We start from the raw sequence: 12,781 nt of genomic DNA, 5'->3' as shown, positions 1-12,781 counted from the left end.
ACCTCTGCGTGGGGAGGAGTGAACAGCTGAGGAGCTTTGTTTTTACAAGTGTGAAAGGAGTCAAGATATTTTCAGCAGCTGCCTCTGAACTTGCGAATATTTATGTTAGTCAATGTGTGGAAGGTTTGTTCTGAGCCCAATCACGTACCTGCACACGGTGATTGTCCTTGTCGGCCACAATGATTCGCCTCTGGCTGTCGCAGGCGACCCCGGCCGGACGATCAAACTGACCGGGTCGAGAACCCAGAGAGCCAAATTTGTGGTGGAATGCGCCACAGGGCTTGAATATCTAGAAATAGATAATCAAGTGGAATTTTTATTGTGAATTCATTTTAGCGAGCAAACTTCTTACCTGTATGCGGTTGTTGCTGCGGTCCGCCACCACCACGTATCCCTCCTTGTCCACGCTGATGCCCCAAGGACGACAAAGTTGACCGTCCCCCTCGCCTTCGCCTCCGAACGACGACACTTGGGACCCCAGCGAGCCGTAGCTGCGGCCCGATTTCACAAACACCTTAAAGGGGCTTCCCTGAATGTGCTGGTTGCACACCAAGACGGAGACGAGGTGCTCCCCCTCGCATTTGGCCATGTAGCTAACTGTGTACGAGCCGTTCTGATGGTCGGTCACCTCCGCGGCGGAGAGGTTGGCGTCTGCCACCGACATGACTATCGCCGTCACCATGTCGCCGCCGGAGAGACGCGGCTCGCCGTCGTGGTCGTAGCCGATCACAGTAAAAGCGGCGTGCTTGCCGCGGAGCGCGGTGTTGAGACCGTCGCCGTGCGCTTTGGTGACTGGGGCAAAGGCGCCGCTGCTGATCAAGCCCATGGATTGGATGGCGATGTAAAGAGCCTGGGAGAACAAATCTAAGTAAGCATTTGCACACCACTTCAAGGATTATATGAGATCCCACCTGGTCTGGAGGCGTGAACATGAAGCGGTCGTCCTCCTGGGGCTGCATCAAGCCCCTCAGTGCTTTGAGCTCATGGATTTGGGTGAGCATTCGCTCACGCGCCAGCAGCACGTCAATGTGGCGGCCCTCGTCCAGCACCTGGCTGACGGCGGCGATGGTGCTGTCCAACTTGGTCAGACTCTGGTGCAGTTTCTCCACCTGTAGGTATAGCGACTTGGCCTTCAGCTGCCGGATCTTCTCCAACTGCGAGGGGTGAAAAGGAAAAAACAGATTTGTTGAAGTTGACAGAGAATTGATCAAGTAGCAGCACAATTATTATTTTTAAATAATATACTTTTGTTTATCTATCTAAGTCAAGATTTCTGGTCCTATGCTGCACTGTGAAATATTTGTGCTTTGGCACAATATAGACAGGTAGCGAAAATAAATGTTTCAATGTGTCAATCTGTCCACAAGATGGCAGCAAAGTGCAGAATTGGTTTTGAAACGTCATTTGGACTTTTGTGGAAAGTCAATGACTTTAAATGGAGCTTGAGCTGTGTAATCTTTTTAATTGTGGTGTAGTTTCACCCAGTTAGATTGCATGGCAGCATGACATGATATTTTTTGTTTAAATAGTCGGGAAAAAAAGGTGAGATGCTGGTAGAACTTGAGAAGCATAGTTGCCTCTTACTTAGCGTCACCTAACAAAAAGAGTCGAGCACAATAGGCTGAGCGTCTTCAATGCTAAGGGACACTTTCCAGTCCCTCCCTACTCAGGCTCTAAAAGTGGCCCCTTTGTTGAATCCCGGCCTGGGCAGAAGTGTAATTTGCACATGTGAGAGTAGATTTACACTTTATAGTCCGTGAAGACAAAGCCTCTTGTTGGCTTTTCTGATGGATACCCTGGAAGTGGAGCGTCCACGTCGACACGCCGGGAAGATAACGATAAGTAAAGGACCTTGATCATTCTTTTTTTTTTTTTTTTGTGGGAAGCAATCTAGCATGCCGGCGCAACTCCCCGCCTACACTCCCACGCAAAATCGGCGGTCACATCGGTGATGAGCCTAACAGTGAGGAAACACAATGCAGAGGGGCTGAATTTGTTTCCCAGACAACGCCGGCCATCATCTTGCATGCTGGCAGGAAACTTCCGCTCATCATGCTGATGACGGAGGCAAAAAAATCAGTGTTACCTCATTAACCATCTTTAGTAATCTGTCTCTAAATTGATTGGAAAAAAAGGGGAGGGGCTTAATTTGTGTGGTGCGCTTGTTCTGATTTGGAGTCTGACATCAAACATCACCTTTGTCAGAACAGACATTCAATAATAGAAAGCAGAGACTCTCATCTTGAACAGATCAGCGGAGTTCTCCTGCAGACTTCTCGGGTTTCAGCCGCACGCTAAGCTCTACGGCATTCCTCAAAATACGCAAGTCCTTGTAGGAAAGCCGAGAATTTACCGCGGCAAAGCGCAACCTGACATCTTCTTCATGGCTAAAGGATTCAATTGAATTAAAGTGACATTTACAGCCACATTGAAAACCATAAATACATCCATGTGCTCGTGCTGGGATTCAAATCTCTACCAGATCTGCACGAGAATACGAACTGAAGTGCTATTTTTATGATCAGCCGGTCCCCTGAGAACATTATTCATATTTTCAGGCCCATTTGACATCTCCATCAAATTTCGGACGAGAAATTGAATCAAACAATAAATGCCTGGATGGCATTTAATAGCAGTGTGGTGTTTTACAACAGCAAAAGGATTATGAATGGAATATTCCGAAGGCTAGCCAAGACCATAAACCACACATGATCTTGACATGGAGTCGTACGACACCCGTCCACACCTCCCCCCCTACTTTACAACTTTCATCAGGCTCAACTGGTACTCGGTCTGCTCTCGCCGGCATTCCTTAAAAGTTTAGTAAGCAGACAGACAAAGTGCAGACCAGGGTGTCACAAATCATTCCGACAACTGCCCCTCATAAACACAACGGTTACAAGAGGCTAAAGAAATCGAGGATTCATCTCAACATGTGTCTATTCTCAACTATTGGTGAGAAGGAATGAAATGAAAGGTTGTTTGTCAGGCAGGCTACGAGTTGAGTGCTTGGTTGTCTGGAAAAGATTGAAGAGGGACTGACCCACAAACCCACCACAGCTGTGGGGGAAGCTAGGAGCAGGTGAGACGGGGGTCATTTTTAAAATATCGCGTCTATGTCCACAAGTGCGCTGGTATAAAAAAAGAAAGAATTCCCATTGCGACCTATCTTGTTCACCGAGCCTATCCCGGCAGACCGGGCTAATTGTAAAAGACGGGAAAAGCACATTGAGCTAAATTAAAGGTGGCACTTTAAAAACTAGCTAATCCAAAAAATCTAAAGAAAATACTTACCAGAAAAGAAAATTGGGGAAATAACATTTTCTTTACTTAAGGCTACACAAAAAAAAAAAATAGCAACATGGTGTCAAACCAGTTTTACAAGGGAATTTTTTTTTAAATTCCAGTTTTTTTTAAATACCCGTTTTGTGGAGCGATTCAAGAAAAGATTTACCTTCCACAGTAGTTCACACTCTCGCTCCTCCAGCGCTTTCTTGTGCCTGAGGACCAGGGCCTTCACTTCAGTCTGCACCACCTTAGCCTTGATCTCCACCTGCTCCGCCATGGCCTGGACCTTCTCCATGCTCAGCTGGAGAATAAAAAATTAAAAAAATTAAAATGTGTGATGTGAGCTAACTTTAAAAAGGAGGACACAGACCTGCTTATAACACTTTGCATATTAATTGGTTTAAACTCAACAAAGCAAAATTTTGGGCCAATATTTACCCGCCCGTTCTTTTTTGCCGTTTTGTGGGCGGTCAGCGGGTGAGGCAGACCGCACAGGGACAAAGGGGGAGGTAGGATAAGGCCGCCTTTGTGATATTGGCCGCAGGGCTCAAAGGTCAACTAAACCTTACAGGTCATGATCTGCAACCCCTGTCTTAAGACACATACCACACTCCCCTCCCCACCGCAAGCCCTGCCAGAACAAAGACCGGCAGCTGGGTCTTTTTTTTTCTCTTCTTTGCTAGGCCATTTGAGGTGGGCATCTAAAGCGACAACTAAATTAGCCTCCTCCACAGGGCAACATAAACGGAGCCACTACATATCCTGTGCTGCGGTCTTATTTGCCAGTTAAGCAGGAAGTGATCAGACATTCACATATCACATCAAAAAAAAAGTTAAAAGAATATAATTTGGTTATTTTTCTGTCTACTTTCAGGTGCTTGCAATCTTTATGGGCTCTTTCCACATATTCCCAGCAGAGCACAGCTTGCCGCACAAAGAGGGTCAAAGTGACCAATCAGACGGCAGAGGGACAGAGAATCGGGCCAACCGGGAGAGTCACAAGAGCAGGGTCAGAGGTCAGGGAAGATAATGGGGGTGGAGTGGGCGGAAATTTCCTACCTCACGGTGGAGCAGAGAGTGTGTGTGTGTGTTTACATATTATCTGGCGTCAGCATTTACTCCTGCGGTGACCTCAGACAAAATGGACAAGCAAACACTAAGTAGCCGCACGACAACGTACCGCCAGATGGTCGGCCGGCTTCTCTTGAAGCTCAGCTGCTAGCTCGAGACCCAGAGATGTCTTTTAAAACACCCACTGGTCAAACATGAGCTCTGCGGGACCCGGTTTCAGTTTCAAAGTCTACTCCGCGTCGGCAGTTGCCGGAGAGACGAGCCGCCGTTGCGCTGAGGTTTCGGAATTTGGGGAAGACCCCGGGTGAACTCGGCGCCGCGCGTGCATGAGCGAGTCAAGCAGATGTAGGTCATTGAGATAGGGAGAGGCGGGGCACGACTTCTGGTCGGGAAAGAGTGTGTGCTCGCATGTAACATGACCTCAGATAGCATTTCGTGTTTCCACCGTGTCCTACCAAGGTCATAAGTGTGTGCTCTAAGAGGACTGACTGATAAGGGAGTTGACTTAAAGAGCACTTATCTGTCGGAATGTTGACACTTTTTATCGATTGCTTTTTACGTGCTACGTTTAATTTAAAAAAAAAAATGTCTTCATAAAAGTAAATTGTCTCCATGTCTATGAAGTAGTTAGGTGGACAACCTAAAGCCCTCCCCCCAAAAAAAAATTCAATAACAGATTAAATTGAACACGTTTCTGCTCCATTTCTACATAATTCATTCATTCATTCCATAATTCATTCCATAATTAGCTAAATAAGAGGCACTAAGCGCCCGTGAGCTAAATAAATGGGGGGCGGGGGGACAAGGGGCCATGTGAACAAGAGGCAGCCAAAGTGTTCCACTTCTTTGACTGAGGACGGGATCTTTCCTTTCTCTCAAATCCTTTAAATACTTCATCTACCCTCCCCCCCTTTGACCTTCATCCCTACCCCCGCCAGACCTCACCCCGTGTGACCGGCCCCCTTTCAGGGCCAGCTGGGCACCTCCAACTCGGGTGGAAAATAAAAATTCCAGGGACTGGTCACTCATTTTAGCTAGCAGAGGCACAAAAATGTTGTCACTTGATGCTTTGTCTATTTATTTCTTGCCAAGCAAGGTTCCATACTAAAACGGGTATTCCATTTCAAAATAAAACGCCTTGCCATGAAAGCCCCTTTTACACTACCTATAAAAGCCACCTTTTCCACGTCGCTGCTGTGTGTAAACAGAGCACGGGTCGACCCGGCCATTTTCCGCCTTGTGCGCTACTTACGGCGCTCTTACGTCTGTGTCGAACAGGTATTCCACAACGCCCATATTTAGTTTGACACCCGATACTCACTTCTCCTGCTCTACTACGTTGAAAGCAGTCGGACAAGTATTGAGAAAATGGTGCCGATATCAAACTCTCCACGCCTATCGCGCCTTAATGAGTTTCGATTAAGTGTATTTTGCTGATAATTCTGGTCATAAAAAAAATTGCATTTTGCATTATTTCCAATATGTACATCATGCTAACCGGCGTCCATCTCACCTGGACGGCCTGTCGTCCCTTTTGTGCATCAGCCAGCAGCTGGATGGTGACGGACCTGCAGTCCTGCACGGCCTCTTGGAGGTAAACAAAAGTGTGGCCCACATGGCGGCTCATGCTGCACTCTCTGCAGATGGGCACGGAGCAGCTTTCGCAAAAGAACAGGAAAACCTGCGAAAAAAAAAAAAGATGAAATTTCCTTTTACCGGAAGTAATAAATAAACACATCTCATTCATGCACACAAACTCATCTGCTTGAGTGTACCCCCCCCCAAAAAAAACTAACACCTAATCAATGAGAGAAGAGTGAATGACAAAAGTCATCCATATGCATGACCAGCTCATAAAAAGTCGTGCTGTAAAACACAACAGATGGACTAAAGGCGATGGAAACTTAATCAATAACCCATTCTTAACATGTAAGATGATCAAATTGTTTTTCTATCGCATCATAGAAGCCAAAGCGGCGCAAGTCACGTCCGACACAAAAGTGTCCACATCCCTGGAGAGAAAGTCGTTTAACCTCATCCGCTCTTCGAATGTTGCCACTGAGAGCCGATTGGTCGTAAGGCTAATTAAGTATGCGCTGACCATCATATCCCAAAGAGATGCAAAATCTATGGGCTTCAATGGCGCCCCGGGCATAGAGTGGATGAGATCAATCCATCAATAACTGCCATTCTCCCCAGGGGGCGGCATAATCTAATGAGATGCGCGCTTGTGCAGCACATGCAGCCACTTTTATCTGACTTCCTTTTCTTTTTTTTTTTTTGCTGGAGCCCAGCTCCATCACTCCTCTCACATTTCCACCATTCTCCTCCTCCTACTCTATTGACATCTCCAAAATTCCAAGGGGACGTGGCATACAAAAGAGAGGAATGCGGGAGGCGCTGAGAAAAAAAAAAAAAAAAAAAAGAGGCCGGACGAACGTGGCTCTCAATTTTGGTGCGTCAACCACATTTAGAAGATCTAGATGAAATTCCTTTATCATCAAAATTGGAGGAAGGGAGAAAAAAAATAACAGAGGTGAAGAAGTCATTCATAATTGCAAGATTTCAAATTACATAACACACAGAACCTCTTGAAAGTGCGCTCAATATTATTGACACACTATTCCCACGAGTCGTCACGCGCGAGGGTCTTTGTCCTTACTCGCTGCTTTCCAAACATTCATTCATTGTCCCACTTTAATTTACAATGGTGTTTATTTGCCGGATAAATCCGTACCACGATAGAAAATGGGAAACAAATTGTAGTATTAGAATTTATTCGCTTTTTTCCCCTGCTGTGTTTTCCAGCTGTGGGATGGTTGGGGGTCGTGGGCGACCACCACCGCGCGCTATTTCACTCTCGGCACCAGGCCTCGGCCGTACGAGGGGGGCTGGCGGGTCGTAAGTTATAGGATTTCATTAGTGTACCGGATGTTACGCTCTCTCCCGCTCTGCCCATTAATCTCTCACGTTACCAATTTACAATAAGACACGCCCATGGTGTCAAGCGCGGTTACTCATAAACCTTTAGAAAAGGGTGAGCGACAGTTCAATCATGTGTTGCTGTTTCTTTTATTCTGCCTTTGTATAAGCCCAATTTTTTTTTTTTTGCTAGCGAGTCAAATTTAAGGTGCTATTGGGTTAGTATAATTTTTTTTTTCTGTATTCTAAATTAATTCTGCTTTAACAGATGGTATTTTGTGGCTTCCTGGTGTATGGCTAAAGAACCCAGAGCCATTTTAAATTTTGTATACATTTTTTGTTCCCCATGTGATGTCTGGTACTATCATGGAGACGGCCTCCCTCCCTCCCTGCAGGCACTGGGAACTAGGGAAGAGGGCACGAACTCAAGCAACCAGTAAAATCTCCCAGAGCAGAGCGAGGGGGAGGGGATGTCGGCCTAGTAATGTCACACTGCGCCGCCAGAAAATAACCGGGCTCTGCAAGGAGCGCACTTACAAAGAAGAAAAAAAAATGTGTGAGCGACGCTGACAGCGAGACAATTTACCTTGCGTAAAAGGTTATTTCCACAATTGTTTCCACGTCATGCACACACGAAGGAATTATGTTGGAGTTGCAAAATATTTATTAGAAAAAGAATAATTGTCGCTGTTCAACAAATGAGTCTGATAAAAATAAAAAATAATTTTCCTGTGTGTGTGTCTACAAGAATACCTAAAAATGCATTTAAAATAGTGTTTTTAATCTAATAAACATTTGATATAAAACTAAAAACTCTGCCTTTAAAAAAAAAAACAACTCTGGATAATTTCATACACCATTTAATTTAACTAAAGTTGTCTACAAGAATACCTAAAAATGTATTTAAAATAATTTGTGTTTTTATCTAAAACATTTGACATAAAACTAAAAACTCTGCCTTAAAAAAAAAAAAAAAGCAACTCTGGATAATTTCATACGCCGTTTAATTTAACTAAAATTAAGCAGCAGGAATTTAGTATTTGCACATGGCAGCGCCTGGGGCTTTTTCCGTTGTGTTAACAGGCGGAGGACAAGAAAATTGGAGGTGTGGCGCACGCACACTGGCGCATCACAAAGTGACATTCCTAAAGGCGATAATGCATTTGACAGCTCGAGACAAGCTCAATTAAAAAGTTCCTGTTCTAAACCGCACCTTCACACAAGTCTGGCTTTTGAGAAAATACTAATTATAGTCAAACAAAAATTATACATAAAAGATTTTAATCCTAAACGCCAAGTCTACTTAAGAAATTATTTATTTGTGCTGATCCTGAATTCGCTCATTTCTATTTGTTTAATAATAATAAAATGAAAAACGAAATTTGTATTCGAGTAATATATTCAGTACTAATTATGAATTAAGTTTAGTGGGTTCAGTTAATTTCTAAAAATGTTACGGCTTTTAATTTCGATGCATGGTCAAACTCAGGGTGGGAAAGCCTATGACCTAACATAAACCATAAAATTAAAACGAGCTGGGCACCACTCGGTTTTCCTTTCCTTTTTTTCCGCCCCTTTCTTCTCCCTCCTTCCTATCACTCTTATAGGGCAACCTCGTGTTGGCCGCTCGCCATCAACACAACGTTGGGACCCCGCCTCTCGATGTTTTGAAACTCTGCCAGATAGGAGTGTGGCGCCGTGGGGGGGCGGTGGCTCCGATCCGGCGACCTGATTGGACGGGCTTTTGAGCACGGAAGGAAAACAAAGCTGGCCTCCTTAGCGAGCATGTGACTGAGCGTCACATGCTACTACAGTATGTACAGTAGAGAGGGAGAGGGAAGGGCGAGGGGAGGCGTGGGAGAGAAGCTGGCGGCTCGGTGAATGTGGAGGGGCGTGTTATGGCTTTGTTATGAACACGTGCACATTACAGATACATATTAGTTTTTCGACCCGTTCAGGCACGTGGGAAACGCTTCGGCGTCAAGGCCCTTTGGTCCGATACATTTATAAGGGCCAAAGTTGGACATCAAAAGCCAGGACACACACGTCACACAGGAAACGCCGTCTAATTACAGGCCACATGTTGCAAGCCTGGAAGTCAGAACTTCATAATCCGACTGCTAACTATTTGTGCGCCTCGCACCCGAGTCCTATTCAGGGGATAACTACGTGCAGATGTCAGAAGGTGTTGGAAAAGCCACCGCCGGCCACTTCCAGGAGTGATGAAACCAAATAGCGACAGCTGACTAAAAAGGGGCTGGCCTGCTTCCAGAACATCCATTGTTTTACAAAAGAAAAGGCGGTAGCTATATAGAGCAGACAAAATGGAAACTACAAAGCCTTCCGTTTGGCTCGAATCAAAAGCATGTGCGGGTTTCTCAAGTTTCCTAAGTGATTCATTCAACTTGACTCAATAGAATACAGTCGCGGCTACTCAATCTGACTATTTAGTGAGTTTGTGGGAGGCAATTCACAAGAGCGGGCCAGGCCCTTTGTCACCGTGACGACCGTTTAATCTATGGCAAAGACTGACGTCGGATTAGCATCTCATTAGCCGCTCCTCCGACCGAGCGGCGCGTGGATTTGGGTGTCGGCGGGCGACGTCGCAGCAAGCCCGGGGGGCTCCTTTGGTGTAATCCCATTTTCCATTTCAATTTCCACACACAAGTAAGAAAGTCGCTTGTGCCGTCGATGCCTCGGACAGGGCAGACTTAGTTAAGCCTTCAGTTTCATATTGAGTCTCGCGACTCGACTCACAGGTAGAGAAAGCCTGACCTTCTCTTGTGTCATTCCCTCCCCCAGGGACCACAGTGGGTGAGGGCGGCCTTACTGGGAAAAGAAGCTCTTACTGGAATACCGAGTCAAACCTATTTACTGGCAACGCAGGGGGAGGGTCACTGCAAATCTCAAATGGGCTCCGCAATGCATTGAAAACGGCACATTATGCTAATTGACTTCGCCGATGACAATAAAACTCAGCGTGGGTGACTCCGTGCTATTGTCAAGAAAGTCAGTTGAAGGAAGTATCAGACTAAGCTTGTGAAGGGATTTCAATTTCCTGTAAATTGATCTAATTTTGGAAATATTCAAAATTTACAATCAATGATAGCTCACCTTGCGTACTTGAAATTTGGTTGTTTTAGTTGGGATTATACCAAAATATATTTGCCTGAGTATATTGACAAAACAAAATGGCTGCCTCCTATCTGCAGGACACAAACTGCATGAAGGAAGGCATTTCCTCTCTCCTCAGGAACCAGAGCTTACAGAAAAAGACCCCCCTCTCCCATCATACGTTATTCATTCGGCCCATATGGCTCAACCAAGATGGTTTCCATTGCAACCAACTTTTATCCAGATCACATAACTTAAGCATGGGTAGTTGCTTATAGGGGTGGGGGGGAGGGGTGGGGGGGCATTTTCTGCTCCGAATGCCTGATGTGGTCCACATTAGGCAGAGACGGCATGCATTTATGCATGCGGAAATGCAGCCATTCTGACTACGAGAATGAGTCACTTGGCTTCCTTTGAACTTCTTGCCATATGGTCCCGGGTATCGTTCGCTGCCATATTGCATTACTACAGCGATCCCCGACCACCGAGCCGTGAGAGATCATCAGGTACGCCGGGGGAACCCCCACTAGTCTGAACACAATATTCTGATCAATTATTTGTGAAATAAGAATTAAGCGACACTTGGTTTTCTCCATGTCGGGGCGGCCATTTTGCCACTGAAAATGACATCACAGTGCCGTTTACCCCCGATGGATTTAGTTTCGTGGTTCGAATACGACAAGAGTGGTTGGTGTTTATGCTTACCTCATTGTCATGGTGTTGACAGAAGCTCATCCGGTCCTGGAAAAGGGACAGCAGCGCAAAGTTGTTCTGCAAGGACTGAGCGAGGGACACCGACATGGCCGGCTGGCTCGGGTTGCTGTTGACTCGGGCCACGTGGAGATTTTCCCCGAGCCGCTCGATGAAGTGGTCCTTGGTGAGCCTCACCCGTTGATGAGCACGGACGCAGTTGTCGCACAGATACTCTTGGCAATCGAGGCAGTGGGACGTGGCCAGGTTCTGCTCGTCACAGGAGCTACACTGAGGTTCTGCCATGAGATGGGGTGGGTGCAGAAGGCTTCCGTGGGTGGGATGGAAGCCGGAGGAGCTCAAGCCTCCTCGATTGGGGTGGTGGTGGCCATTCTTGTTCTGGATCTGCTCCTCGGTGCTCACCACCACATCCAACAGGTTGCTGAAGAGGAAGTTGGTGGAAGGCAGCGAGTCCACGCCGGCCTCGGAGATGGACACCTTCTGGTCGCAAGTGGGGCAACGTAATTTCAGCGGGTCTCCTGGACTGCGCTGGGCCTCCAGGCACTGCCTGCAGAAGGCGTGGAGGCAGGGCAGGACGTGAAGTCTCCTGCTGGTCTGGCTGGAGGAGGAAGAGGTGTGGGAGGAGGAAGAGGAGGTTGACGAGCTGGAGGAAATGGGGGCTGAGGAGCCACACAGCTCTTTGCAGAGTGGGCACGTCTGCAGGTCCGAGTCTGGAAATGAAGCCATCTGTGGCGTCACCTCAAAAACAAGGCTCAGTTTACAGCTGAGGTAGACATTTGGGCACACGTCGAGCCGATGTGTCGAATCGGGAGAACGCTGTTGCTTGAGGTAGATTCATGAGGCGTTAAAGTCACTTCACCGGGGAGAGGGGTGGTCATCTGCGTACAGATATGTCTCTACTACATAACTCAGATGTGATGCAAAAATCAACGAGGTGGTCCTTAAACTCAACTATCAGGTGGCAGTAAGGCGGTGTCAATCAGTCAATCAATCAATCCCTGAAACGTGACAACATCGAACAACGTTATTGATTCTGTGCAGGAGGCAGGTGATGTTAAATTGAGGAAAAAAAAAAAATCTGGAGTGACTGGATCGGCGTCTATGTGGAAGGGACACGGTTTCTCCTCCCCCACCGGTTAGGCAACATGACCACGGAGCTCGGCGCTCGTGTAGAAAAAACAGCAGTTTTCTTCAGTTTAGTTCTTACGTTCTCGCCCCTAGTGGGTCACCATCGGTGGGAATTCTGTGAGGAGTCGAACCTCGAACCCAAAGGTGTTCGACAAATCAGCAAAGCGACAACCACATTGAGTGGCGAGAACGATAAAAACAAACGTACTTATAGCTAACCCTCGTAGTAAAATAAATAAACAATCGGAAAAAAATGGTCTACCTCCCAGTTATCCTTCCTTCCCCACGGTGGGCTTGTTTTTGGCGTGGAGGAATTTCACACAGGCTTTTCCTCTCAGACAGCATGGGGCAAAGGGGAGGGGGGAGGAACACATCAAATGAATGGCCCAAGCCTCCACTCGGTCGTCCACCTTTCTATTTATTTCCTCCGGGAATGAATCATCAACGCCGGCTGAAGGTACGAGCTCCCACGGGCGCGTGTTGCCCAAGCTGTATCTCCAAGGGCAGCTCCAGTTCGACTGACGAGTAAAAATGGACTCACTTCCGC

The 12,781-nt window shown here is 46.7% G+C and overlaps 1 protein-coding gene across 2 annotated transcripts in view; it reads right to left on the bottom strand.

The window, feature by feature from the left end:
- trim71 (tripartite motif containing 71, E3 ubiquitin protein ligase) overlaps positions 1–12,781 on the bottom strand; it is a 17,787-nt gene extending 5,006 nt beyond the window's left edge. Inside the window, exons 1-7 of one of the 2 annotated variants that reach the window (XM_088364912.1) lie at positions 12,497–12,781; positions 11,101–12,104; positions 5,873–6,040; positions 3,455–3,589; positions 912–1,154; positions 353–850; positions 149–289 (exon numbers count right to left, since the gene is read on the bottom strand). In XM_088364912.1, the coding sequence (XP_088221038.1) occupies positions 149–289; positions 353–850; positions 912–1,154; positions 3,455–3,589; positions 5,873–6,040; positions 11,101–11,832 (1,917 nt within the window). In that variant the 5' untranslated portion in view covers positions 11,833–12,104; positions 12,497–12,781. Of the gene's footprint in view, positions 1–148; positions 290–352; positions 851–911; positions 1,155–3,454; positions 3,590–5,872; positions 6,041–11,100 lie in introns of both variants that reach the window. The other variant, XM_088364911.1, reaches the window with a different exon arrangement.

This window comes from Syngnathus floridae, chromosome 21 (genome assembly GCF_059516105.1).
Source record: "Syngnathus floridae isolate MCC-2025c chromosome 21, RoL_Sflo_1.0, whole genome shotgun sequence".
NCBI lineage: Eukaryota > Metazoa > Chordata > Actinopteri > Syngnathiformes > Syngnathidae > Syngnathus > Syngnathus floridae.
Note: the sequence above shows the minus strand (reverse complement) of the source record. Positions and strands in the feature narration are given on the sequence as shown.